Source organism: Eurypyga helias, unplaced genomic scaffold, assembly GCF_000690775.1.
Source record: "Eurypyga helias isolate BGI_N326 unplaced genomic scaffold, ASM69077v1 scaffold47681, whole genome shotgun sequence".
Lineage (NCBI taxonomy): Eukaryota > Metazoa > Chordata > Aves > Eurypygiformes > Eurypygidae > Eurypyga > Eurypyga helias.
The window spans coordinates 2606-15211 of record NW_010233675.1 but is presented as its reverse complement, the minus strand read 5'-3'; the positions used below and the strand labels follow the sequence as shown (position 1 = coordinate 15211).

General features: G+C 41.0%; 1 protein-coding gene across 1 annotated transcript in view; it reads left to right on the top strand.

The window, feature by feature from the left end:
* Positions 1-11296, top strand: part of IREB2 (iron-responsive element binding protein 2) — a gene marked incomplete at its 5' end in the record, with an annotated part of 19321 nt that extends 8025 nt beyond the window's left edge. Inside the window, 16 exons of the mRNA XM_010161788.1 lie at positions 201-384; positions 901-1040; positions 1809-1980; positions 2578-2678; positions 3169-3285; positions 3986-4145; positions 5008-5143; positions 5848-5932; positions 6492-6648; positions 6927-7051; positions 7319-7423; positions 7682-7824; positions 9059-9206; positions 9295-9417; positions 10074-10259; positions 10885-11296. Coding sequence (XP_010160090.1) covers positions 201-384; positions 901-1040; positions 1809-1980; positions 2578-2678; positions 3169-3285; positions 3986-4145; positions 5008-5143; positions 5848-5932; positions 6492-6648; positions 6927-7051; positions 7319-7423; positions 7682-7824; positions 9059-9206; positions 9295-9417; positions 10074-10259; positions 10885-10995 — 2193 coding nt within the window. The remainder of the gene's footprint in view (positions 1-200; positions 385-900; positions 1041-1808; positions 1981-2577; positions 2679-3168; positions 3286-3985; positions 4146-5007; positions 5144-5847; positions 5933-6491; positions 6649-6926; positions 7052-7318; positions 7424-7681; positions 7825-9058; positions 9207-9294; positions 9418-10073; positions 10260-10884) is intronic.
* Positions 11297-12606: the final 1310 nt, after the last annotated feature.

The window sequence follows — 12606 nt, the reverse complement described above, 5'->3', positions numbered from 1 at the left end:
GCAGGAATCGAATGATTGGTTTGTTAAGGCAGGGAATCCAGGGGATCATGTAGCTGTGTTTGAAGACGAGCAGAAGTCACTTGCGTAAATAGCAAGTACTGGTTTATTGCATATTAGTTTTGTCACTGTAGTTGTGTTCTAAGAATTGAATGTACCTTTTGAAAAATGCAACTCTCTCTCTCGTTTTGGAAACATCACAGTGGAGTGCAAAGGTTTTCAAGAACATTTCCATAATTCCACCCGAGACTGGAATGGCGCACCAAGTTAACTTGGAATATTTGTCCAGAGTTGTTTTTGAAGTGAAAGATTTCCTCTATCCGGATAGCGTGGTTGGCACAGATTCTCATACAACCATGGTAAATGGCTTGGGTATCTTGGGCTGGGGTAAGTATGCTAAGAACTACTCGAGAGCACTTTGAAGGCATGCTAAAGCATTACTGTGAAATACTTTGTTCCCACTGGATATTTCTGTCTCAAGGATAACAAGCTGTGTCTCGAATTATTCTTCAGAATGTTTTTTGTCTAAAAATAATCTCAACTAACACTTCTTTCTATTGAGAAACTGCTTATTGTAATTTAAAGGGAAAATAGCCAAAACCCAATTGATACTTAAGTAAGTGCTGTTTGTACATGCAGTATAAAATTTGTACCAAGTTTTCTTTTCTCTTGGAAAGTTAATTTTAGGTAAAAAGTATTTTCTGGTTGACTCTGAAGCCTAACCTCAGCAGTAGTCTTGCTTGGGTTTATTTCTTAAATACAGATATTTAACAGGGAGCTTCTACATGTCTTGCTGTAGCCTTTAGGCTTAATAGGAAGGGTTTTTTTTGATTTTTAGGACCTCAAAATATTTAGTGTCAGTTACTTAAACTGATGAAAAGCAACCTAATATTCTACTTCCAGGTGTTGGGGGGATTGAAACAGAGGCAGTGATGCTGGGGATGCCGGTTACTCTCACGTTGCCTGAGGTGGTTGGGTGTGAACTGACAGGCACAGCCAGCCCCCTTGCTACATCCATAGACATTGTTCTAAGCATTACTAAGGTAAGTTTTCAAACAAAGCAAAGTTTGTTGCAAGTTCTACCAGTGGTGTTTGAGAACTGAATTAAATGCTGGGAGTAGTTTTAGTGTACCTTTAATCACACATAATCTCTAACCATTTTTATTTAATAGTCCTCCCAAGCACTGTTTTTCACCCTTGTCCTCTCTAGTGGTTTATTTACAGGCCCTCTGTGACTAAACCCATAATTTTTTAGAAGTACGGGGGCAGGGGTGAGAAGCCCTGTTGTCCTTTTTTGTCCTGCTGACAGCGTGTAGGCTTCTTCTCTAGCTTAGAAACGTTTTGTGGATACCCTTTGCTCTACAGTACTCATGCGAGACACAAGGCCTGCCGGTGGTTGTGAGGCAGTAGGACTCGAGACTGCGTTTTGTGAAGGCAGGGTTTTGCCAGGGTGGCACAAGCTGTCGCTGTTGTGGTAGGTGAAGAGCTAGCGTTAAAGCACTGAAGAGCTGATTGCTTTGAAAATAGAGTCATCTTCTGTGGCGTGATGCTTTAAGGCGCACTCTTCTTGACTAGGAAATCTGAAGAACCAGTTGCAGATGGAGGTGTGTTTTATGATGACAACTTCCAGTGCAGATTTTTAGAACCCAGTATGTTAATGGGGCTTGGGGTTTTTTGCATCTCTGGGCCTGAAGGTTTCAGTTTTGTTTTAAATGCTAACAGCTCGCTAATTGCAAATTGTTGCAACGAACATTGCTTGCATTGTACCTCTTCACGTAACAAATGTTGTCCTTGTGCATTCTTCTAAACAGCATCTGAGGCAAGCGGATGTCGCTGGAAAATTTGTTGAGTTTTTTGGGAGTGGAGTTTCCCAGCTGTCTGTAGCAGACCGAACCACAATAGCAAATATGTGTCCTGAATATGGTGCTATTCTGAGCTTTTTCCCTGTGGATAATGTGACATTGAAGCACTTAAAGCATACAGGTAAAGATGAAATTAAAATAGTGATCAATTTGGTTTTTGCTTAAAACTCCATAGCTCTTAAACAGTGTTCTTTCTGCAGAGTTCTGATGTGGATTTCATGTGTAGAATTCTGCTGTACGGTAACAGGCTGTGTTATGGGATATACTTGGCTACACGTTTTATCCTGTAGAATCTCGGGTATCTGAGTAACACCAACACAAAAGTTGCACTGTACGTAGTTACTGGTTTTGTGGGACGCTTAGGAGGTGGCATTTTTTTACATGCTTTATTGGCACAGATGTTTTCTTGAGGTCTGTTGTCTCCGTGTATCCCACATATTTAAGTGAGGCTGTAGTTTTTGGATGCACAGCGCTGACATGTGGATAGCTGACTTGCTAAGCGAGTTAAGCTAATTTGTAGAAGGATTTTGTTTTGTGTATCTTCTCTGAATAGCTCCTGGAGGTTGAGGTATGGAAGTAGTGTGCATTCAAAAAAAGTAGTTTTGCTGTTCAAGGAGAAATCTGATGTGCTTGAAACAGTCTTAATGTCTGAGAATTGAGTGGTTTCGTTTTATTTTTTTAATGTGACTTTTCTCCTGTTTGCAATAATGTTCTTAAGGTTTTGACAAGACAAAGCTTGAGGTCACGGAAGCGTATCTTAAAGCTGTGAAGTTGTTTAGAAGTGATGAGACTTCTTCCAGAGAACCCGAGTATTCCCAGGTATGCTCGAAATAACTTTTTTGTGTATGTTTGATTCTCATAATAAGTTACTACTGCTGATTTACAATTTTGTCTCACGCTTTAATATTTATTGCTCTAATTAAAGTTGTATTTAGTAACTCACAGTTTAGAGAAGCAGTGTACGTTTGCAAAACATAGAGGGGGAGGGGGAAAGAAGGCAAGTACAAAGCTCATGTCAGCTAACAGGTACAGAATTCCTGTCACTCCCAGGTGATGGGGTAAGTCTTACAGATGGTAGAAAAGTTAGGGATAATGCTAAAACACTTGGAATAAGGTGAATAGCTTTTTCTAATGAGCTGTCTTAAAATGGAAGCCCAAACTTTAAATGTCTCAAACATTCAAATTTTAAATGAAAGAGGCCCTGGATGTCTAAAGAGCATATTCAGTGTGATGTTGGCTGGGGTTGATAATGCATGCCTTTTCTTTGTTTCTTGGTGTTTTGTTTATTTTATTTTATTTTTTTTTTTAGGTAGTGCAAATCAGTCTAAGTTCTATAATTCCATATGTCAGTGGCCCCAAGAGGTCCCAAGATAGAGTGGCTGTTAATAACATGAAAAGTGACTTCCAAGCCTGCTTAAATGAAAAGGTTTGTACAACTGATGTACTCTTTACCAGGTACTTCCCATAATCTTTGTGAATAAACATTGTTACTACTTCGTTGCATACTTGCTAAATCCTCCTTATTGCTGTACAAACAGCTTATCCAATTTATTCTTTTCTTGTTTGACACGTGTCCCGAGGAGAGTAGCTGGTAGATCATAGGTGTAACATGAGCTTCCAAAACTTCCGAATTTCAGTTCACATTGCTAGGGAGGAAAAACTGGAAGTAATAAGTAGTGTAGGCTTGGGAAAACATGTTTTCATGTTTTTTAAACAGATGCATTTTACTTATTTTCCAAAACACAATTACCATAAGAAAAGAAGACTCATCATGGCTTAAAGGAGATGCGGAAAGACTTCCAAGCCTTGTAGCTAATCACTCTTCTGGGTTCTTAACAAGCTTAACTGGACTTCACACAGGAAATGTTTTTACCCTGAATTGGGTATTTTTGGTTAGGGATATGCATAGGTATCTAAGAATGCAGCTAATAGACTAAAAATGAAGATACATTCCTGTTGATCATTAAAGCTGAAGACTGGCAGCAGTATTGGTAACTCACACACTTAGACACTGTAAAAGTTGTTTCTCTTGGCTTTAGTATTACTCAAAAATGAGGGTTCACTTGGTCTTGCTGCAGTGTCATACACTACTATAATAACTGCTAACATGTATTTTTGTCCTCTAGTCTGGTGTCAAAGGGTTTCAGATTGCAGTTGAGAAGCAGAATGACACTGTACCTGTTCAGTATGAAGGAAACGAATACAAGCTATCTCATGGCTGCATTGTCATTGCTGCAGTGATCAGCTGTACAAATAACTGCAATCCGTCTGTCATGCTCGCTGCAGGTATGTGGTGACTAGTGACAACTGTCTTGTCTTAATGGTGCTCCCGTGTTTACACAGACTGTACCTTTACTTTTGTAGGTTCTTTTGTAATGACTTGACCTAAAGGTTTGAAACTGTAAACTTAACCTCCAGATCATCAAACCTGTAGCTGTAATTTAGTGAAAGTTACTTTTCAATACGATTGCCTCAAAATTTGTGTCATAAAGAAGTATTAGTGATGTTACAAGAGACTTACACTTGGTAGTACTACAACAAGTAACTGGTTTCAGGGTTCTTTTCAGTTGATGCAGATGGGTCTTAGCTCTGGCTCCATCCTGGATGATGGTAGCTTGAAATATAGTTAGCCACAGAGTCTGGAAATGTAATCCATATTGCTGAGGAGTTGTTCTGTGCTTCAGCCACTAGGTAAGGACTGTGTGCCCTACCTTCACAAGCTGCATACCGTTTTCCCAGGACCGATAATCCCCTCTTAGGCCTTGTTTGCTTCTTTTGGTCCTCTGTGGCCAAGGCAAGCTTCCCTTTGAGGCGGTGTGGCCTGTATCAGAAGAAGACTGAATGGGATTTGCACTGTCAGCTAGAACATGGGAAGGATTTTTTTTATGGGAAAGAAAATGAACGCATCTACATTATAGGAAAGGGAACAAATCCTGAATGGTTTTGTTATGAGTTAAGAAACATTATTCAGGCAAGTAGTTGCTTTAATAAATTAAAGTCTGATGGTCTACTCAGCCTCTGTTTTGTTTTGTTTTGGGTTTTTTGTTTGTTTGTTTTAATTTTCTTAATTTAACTAAGGTAGGATCATTTAGATGTTCTTTTAAGGGATATACAAAACATAAGCTGTGTCCCTCTCTTTTTTTGGTAGGACTCCTGGCCAAGAAAGCTGTTGAAGCTGGCCTGGCAGTTAAACCCTACATAAGAACAAGTTTATCACCAGGCAGTGGAATGGTTACACATTACCTCAGTTCAAGTGGAGTATTGCCATACCTCAGTAAGCTTGGGTGAGTTTTGACTCCTGCTGCATTTGTCATTTTAGAAAAATGCAACACGGGGGTTTATACAGGTTGATAAATACAGCTGCTGTTCATTTGGGGTTGGCTAATTCTTAACTTACTAGATGGCCATTTTAACAACTTGCTGACTTAGTTGTGTGTTAGTCCATTTTGTTCCCACTTCACAATTTACTGCGTGTAGACTTCAGCCTTGCCTGAGCTCTGTTGTTTCAGAAGGGGTGCACTTCATTGTAAGTGTGTTACGGGACAGGATGCACTTACTTATATTCTTTAAAAGGGGAAGCTGGATGGAAATTTGTCAGGACAGTCTGTACTAGTCTCTTCCTAACGTGGCTGCTCTTGTGGGTGATTTAGCGTGTTTTTGGTTGCTCTGTAGCAGTAACCATTAGATTTTGTTCATAATTCTGTCATGGTGCCCAGCTGTGCTCTGTGAGGTATGTTACTGCCTCTGCTTTGCCATTACTTACGGAACCACCGATGTCTTGAGGCATTTCATTTGACTTGATCAATTCCAAAAATCTTATCTTGTATCTTCCTGCTTGTATCAGCGAGATGTAGTGTCTGCTGTTCACTTACTTGGAAGTTTAATTGTTAAAGAAAAAAACAAATCTTCTTAGTGATTCCTAACAAAAGAAAAAGACTTTGATAACGAATGGCTTGTAATCATTTACTTAATTGTTTTTCCGCTGTAGGTTTGAGGTTGTTGGTTATGGGTGTTCCACCTGTGTTGGAAACACTGCCCCCTTGCCAGAAGCCATCAGGAATGCAATAAAACAGGTAAGGTTCCAAGGCTTGTGGTGTACAGGAATATAGTTCTCATCCAGTTAGGCCATCAAGCAGTACTGTAACCTGTGCAATACATACTTTATTGTTGGTTTGCACATCTACATGTCAGAGGGAGACCACGGTAATTCAGTGCTGTGTAAAATAACCGTAATCAATAGTGTTTGCTGCATGCAGATATAAATTACAAGATGAATACGTAGGATCTGATCTTATGGCGGATGCAGTGTATAGGTTTTGTGTCGTAAATGAAGAGGAGGGTTTTAAAGAGCTGTGTGCTTGACTGATTCTTAACCAGAAGCATCTAAACAGCTGCAGCAATTTTCCTCCTGTGAAGCAGAATGTTCACTGAGGTGACTAGCAACACGTCAGAGGGTCAGGAGTGAAAAGAAGGAAGGGTGGCAGAGAGGACAAAACGCCTTTACCTCTGAGTGTTAGAATAAATATTTTAAGTGGAATGCTAAAGGCACATGTGGCATTATCAACAAAAAATAGCACAGGCTGTTGAAGTACCTCAAAGTCCTAGAAAAATATATATGGGTCTGCCTTTCAGGGTGATATAGTTGCCTGTGGAGTATTGTCTGGAACAAAGAACTTTGAAGGACGTCTCTGTGACTGTGTCCGTGCCAACTACCTTGCTTCTCCACCGCTAGTAGTTGCTTATGCTATTGCAGGCACTGTTAGAATAGACTTTGAAACTGAGCCTTTGGGTAAGTATTTCCTTATGTCTTACATTTCTGCATCTGACACATACGTAGGAGAGGCTGGTTCACATGTGTTTCAGCATGCAAAACCAGTGAATTTCAAAAGAAAGGACAGTCCTCTTTGGTGTTGCTCATAGCTAAAACCAAGCGTTCACTTAACAGATGGAATTCTTTTCACATCTGGTACCGTCTTTGAAGACCTAAATATATGCATATTTATATTATAATAGTAAGTCTCATATTTTATTCTTCAAAATTACTGTTCTGTTTAAAATCTTACTTAGGCACTGGCTTTAATGGCAAAAGTATTTACTTACGAGATATTTGGCCCACCCGAAGAGAACTTCACACAGTGGAGGAAGAGTGTGTGATATCATCCATGTTTAAGGAGTTGAAAGAAAAAATGGAGGTAAGAATGGTCTCTTGTTCTACATCACTTAGACTGCATTTCAGGGTAACTTTGTGATATCTTCCAGTTGAATGTGATGGGTTTGTACTTACTGTAAAGGAGGACTTAACTGAGATGGATACTTGTATTAAATAGTGATTCTTAAGTAATATCCATAAGGTAACTTGTATATAATAGAAATTAAAATCACCAGTGAGTCTTTGGTTTCAGAAAGTAAACAGATCCTAAACACCTGTTTGTTCTTTTTGGTTAACTTTTTTTTGGTAGAAAGGAAACAAACGATGGAATTTACTGGAAGCACCTGAGTCAACTTTATTTCCCTGGGATGTAAAATCTACTTATATCAGATGTCCTTCCTTTTTTGACAAACTTGTAAGTACATTTGGTCTACCCAGCAGACTATATGCATTACATTTTAAGGAAATGAATAGCTCTTCAGATAAATCTTCAATATTTAATCAAATTTGATTATCACTAATATTACTCAGTCTTATAAACACTGTTTGTATCTCTGGAATGAGTGGGGCCTGCACATCATTGTGCCTTCACATATTGCAGATATGTTTTAGGTCTCTAAGGATTTTGGCAGAAAAATGCTTGTTGTTGTTTCTAACCCCCTTCCCCTTTCAGGCCAAAGAACCGGTTTCGCCACAACCGATTGAGAATGCTCATGTCTTGCTCTATTTGGGAGATTCTGTAACTACAGATCACATATCCCCTGCCGGAAGCATCGCAAGGAGTAGTGCTGCTGCTAAGTACCTGACCACCAGAGGGTAAGGACTCCTCGTACCAGATGGCTCTAATGATAGCCGGGGACTTCTTCACACCCCACATAATGGATCGGCACTGTTGCTCTCCTGTAGAAATGCCTGTCTGCATAAAGTGGAGGCTGCACACGGACAAGCAAAGTAGTAACTTGCTGGCATTTCTACCTAGCCAGCTCTCTTGCAATCCCAGTGACTGCCTTTCTTGCAGTCTCTAAGGTTACAACAGCCTGGACCTTCTTATAGAACTCGCTCTCATAGCTGTTGTTACAGTGACATCTGCTGCCAAATGCGTGTCAAAACACAGAAAGGTTACTAATTCGCTAATAATTTAAAATAATAAATATATAAATAATACACAATTTACAAATCAGGTGACTGATCTGTTAATGTGAAGGTAGTCACTGTCATTGGCCTCAAGAACAGTCAGAGATGCACAGAACAGATCAGAAGCTCTAGAAACATACATAGTTAAAAAAAAATGAGGCCCAGTTTAATAAAAGAATGTGATTTGGTGCTGTAATTTACTCTGCATTTGGTGAGCATCCTGCAGCAGTAGTGAGTGCCTTCCACCTCCCCTGAAATTCTGCCAAGACACAGAGCACAGTGCGGTGCTGAGCTATTCAGTGTCACCCCTTGCTGAAGCGTTTGGAAACTGCATTGTGGTGTTGTATTGCAGAGGTGTATAATAATAACAACAGTAACTGTTGTTGTTGTTACTGTATCAGTGAAGCATGACAAAACAATGGCCTGTGTGATGTGGACTCTTCTTTCTAACTATTGCAGTCAGTCTGACTGAGTAGTATTACAAGAAAAAAAGAAGTAATGGGCCTTTAATCCCAGGATGGTCATTTGATTTACATGTAAAGCTCTCGTTTTGGTATGAGGCTTGTTAATAAACATGCTGGTAGAGGTAAGAGGGTTAGTAAACAGGCTTGTTTCCTGTAAGACAACTCTTACAGCTAGAACAGTCTCCCCGTAATTCCTCTGTAAGTACCATACTGCTCATAGCACTTCATGATGTAGTCACAGAAAAGGAATTTGAAATTGCAGCTTTCCTCTTGAATAATCTAGCAATGAGTTACACATTTTGTTCATGATTTATAAGGATTATATCTGCTGGATGAATAGTTCTTTACACTGAAAACTTAGAGATGCTCTTATTACTAATAGAAAAATCATATCATTTTAAACCAGATAATCTGTAAAATAACTGATTCCCTTTCAAATATTGTTATTCTAGACTCACACCTCGTGAATTCAATTCTTACGGAGCTCGAAGAGGTAATGATGCTGTGATGACAAGAGGTACCTTTGCAAACATCAAGCTATTGAATAAGTTCATAGGAAAACCAGCTCCTAAAACAATTCACTTCCCGTCAGGACAAACGGTAAAAATATATTTGTTTGCATAGCTACTCCAAAATCGTGACACGCATTTAGAACTCACTCAGACTCTTTCACTTTGTTATTCCACAGCTAGATGTCTTTGAAGCAGCGGAGCTGTACCAGAAAGACGGCATCCCTGTCATTATCCTAGCAGGAAAGAAGTATGGACTGGGTAGCTCAAGAGACTGGGCTGCGAAAGGGCCTTTTTTACTGGTACTGCTGGTTTGTTTGTGTTTGGGTTGCAGTTTTGTTTTTCCTGGAAGTACCTAAAAACACATTGTTATGTTATGGGCATGAATGTGTCCTCAATCCTGAACATAATACCATCTTGTTTTTAAAGACTGCTCAGTTATTTCTTTGCTAGAATCTTCACAGGAGAGAATCACTAGTCAGGATAAATACGAATTTCCTGAGTACGTAACTTAGAAATCGAATCTTAGAGTCTGGACTTGGAGATAAATTACACATTTATCTAGTGCTGACCCTTGTTTGGTCTCTGCGGGGTATTAAGTAACTAACTGTTGGAGACTAGTTTCCACTAACATTCAGGATGTATTCTGCGTCAGCCTTTGAGTCATGTGGAGTGATGGAAGCAACTGCAGTCAGGCGGGGAGGTTGTGCCTGCTGACTGCAGCATGGGCACTGTTGGACATCCCCATTTCAGACCGTAGGGACTTACTCTGACATACTTGCTTCCAGGTAGCTGTAAAGCTAAAAGATGTTACCTGCTTGCTTACTACAGGGCTTACGCACTCTTTACTCTTCAGTTTGAATAGCAGGATTTTGGACAGAATGTGGATTTGACGCTTGCTTTTGCATTCTTCCTTTGACTGCTGTACTGAAATACAAAATCACTTGTATTTTTGCAGGGCGTTAAAGCTGTCCTAGCGGAAAGCTACGAGAAGGTTCATAGAAGTCAGTTGATTGGAATTGGCATAGCTCCACTTCAGTTTCTTCCTGGGGAAAGTCCAAGTACTTTGGGTCTCACTGGCAGAGAGCAGTTTTCTATATTGTTCCCTCCAGAGCTGTCCCCCGGAATGACTTTGGATATTAAGGTATCTTTGCGATATTTTTGCAATTGCTGTGTTGAGTATGCGACATTTGAAAGCACAGCAAGAAAAGGTAATCCTGCTGATGGCCAGTGGGAAAAACAAAGCTTAATTCTCTTTGAAAGTGAGCTTGTAGTCTTGCCTCAAGCTGGTCATGGCTGTTGAAGTCTCCCAGAGTACACGTGTTCTTCATACGCAGCTCCTAACGCCACCTGAGACTCTTGATTGTTCTCTGGGGCATCGTTTCCCCTGTCCTGGGCACTGTATTGGGGTAGAATTGAGTCTCGTCTCTTCAGTCAGGCTCTTCTAAAGGCGAGGCTGTGGCTGTTGGGGAGGCTTCTGCTTCCCGTTCCCTGGAAAGGAACCGTATGCCCATAATAACGTATTTTGTGCCAGCTTAGGGAAATGGCTTTTCCCTCGTGATCAGGAGGTGCGTAGCGTGCGCCCAGCTGGATCCAGCTGTGCAGCACAGGAAGCCTTCGTCCTCTTCCCAGCAGTGTCTCAGACCAGTGGGTTGAATTTGCATGTGTTACACCAAACCTGGGGTCACAGTGTTCACTGAGAATAAGCAGGGGGGAGCCAAAGTGAAGCTCTTAATGGGTCTCTCTCTCTCTCTGCTTTTGTTTTGAAGACAAGCACTGGAAAAGTGTTCAGCGCGATTGCCTTGTTCGAAAACGAGATGGAGATAACTTTATACAAATACGGTGGAAGTCTAAACTTTGTGGCTCGAAGATTCTTATAGTAGCTACTGACTCTATGGGTACCGTGCGTAACTGGTAATTCTGAAAATGCCTTGTGTGAACCCAGGAATCCGTACTGTGGAACTGCAAACAGTCCTAGTGTGCTCAAAGTCACTTCGTCCATGGATGTAAAAGATTGTGAATCATTGTAACTGCAACCAGATCCTTCCTGATTTTAAATAATATTCTAATGGTGCTATTAAACATTGCTAAAATCAACGTGTGCATTGTGGCAGAGAGCTGTAAGTATGGAGGGGATGTTTTATCGGACCGTTTTGTAAATAAACTATGCGAAATCTGAAACTGATTGTGCTGAAGATTATTATGCAAGAAGGTTTTCTGCAGTTGTATTCCACTCGGTTTTTGCACCTGTAAATGTGTGTACTGCGGTTGGGTGGTTTAAGGGGAGCAGGTGGCGTGGAATGGCAAAGGCCAGACTGATTTTATTTTTTTTCCACCCAGAGCTTAACACAGATGCTCAGTTCTGAATTACCTGCTCTGTGGGATATGGGCTGAAGGAAGAGCAGCCCACGAGGGGCCCATGGTGTCCTGTAACACAGGTGATGACTTTCTGACCTTGATTATGGGATATTTCATCTGATCCAGCTCTAAAACTGCTTGTGCTGTGGAATGTGTGCACTTAGAAGGGTGGGAAACGTCCCTGTGTTTAAGAAGACGCTCGGAGGTATTGTGTTCCTGCGGGTGAAGTGTAGCACCCCAGCTGTTGCCAAGCGTCAGTGTCCTTCAGCTGCAGTGTGTCTGACCTACTTCAAGGGATGCGGTTTGCCAGTTACATCAGTTCTCACTGTCATGTCTGCGATACGGTTAGACACAGTACCTCCCTTGGTATTTGAACCTTGAAAAACCTCCCAACCCGTGTGTTAGGGCTGTCTGAACGCCTCTGCTTTAATTACGACCTGTGTCCGGTAAGGTGGACTGACCTGTCCAGCGTTCCGTAGCCAAGGTAGCCACACTGCCTTTTAGTGCTTCGATGTGCTGCTGGCTTACAGCTCTTCCAGAAAAGCATCGGATCCCCCTGCTGAGGATCCCAGAACACTGAACAAATCTGGCTCTTACGCCACTGCACCTTCCATGAACTGGTCAGCACAGGGACAGCAAAAACCCTCCTTGGTGTTGGCTATCAGCAGGCTGCAGTTTCTGCGGAAGGGCTTGTTTTGGCACATGACTGAGCACTGATAGTGCAGGTTAGTCTTCAGCTTCGAGACGCTGTTTGTGTGCTCCAGTGGCTTGAAAAGCTTCCTAAAACCGCTTACGGTCTACATAGAGATGAATTGTTTGGGAGAACAAAACTGCAATAACTTGCCTATAAATTGTCGATATTTTGCTTTAAGGTTGTTCTGCTCTTGATGAACATTGTCTTAACTATCAAACTTTCCAGAGGACTCTGTTAGCTTCACTACGTGTGCGTTCATTTGATAACCAGGCTCATTAGCAGCTAGCAGAAGCACTGCTTCACCCTTCAGATAGTGTTTCTGACATTCCTTAAAAAAACCTCAAGCAAAAAGCTCCTGACTCAAAGATATTCACACTTCGTGGGTTTTTTGACAGTTCAAATGCCAAATTCATTTGACTTCAGTGGCATAACTTCCGTA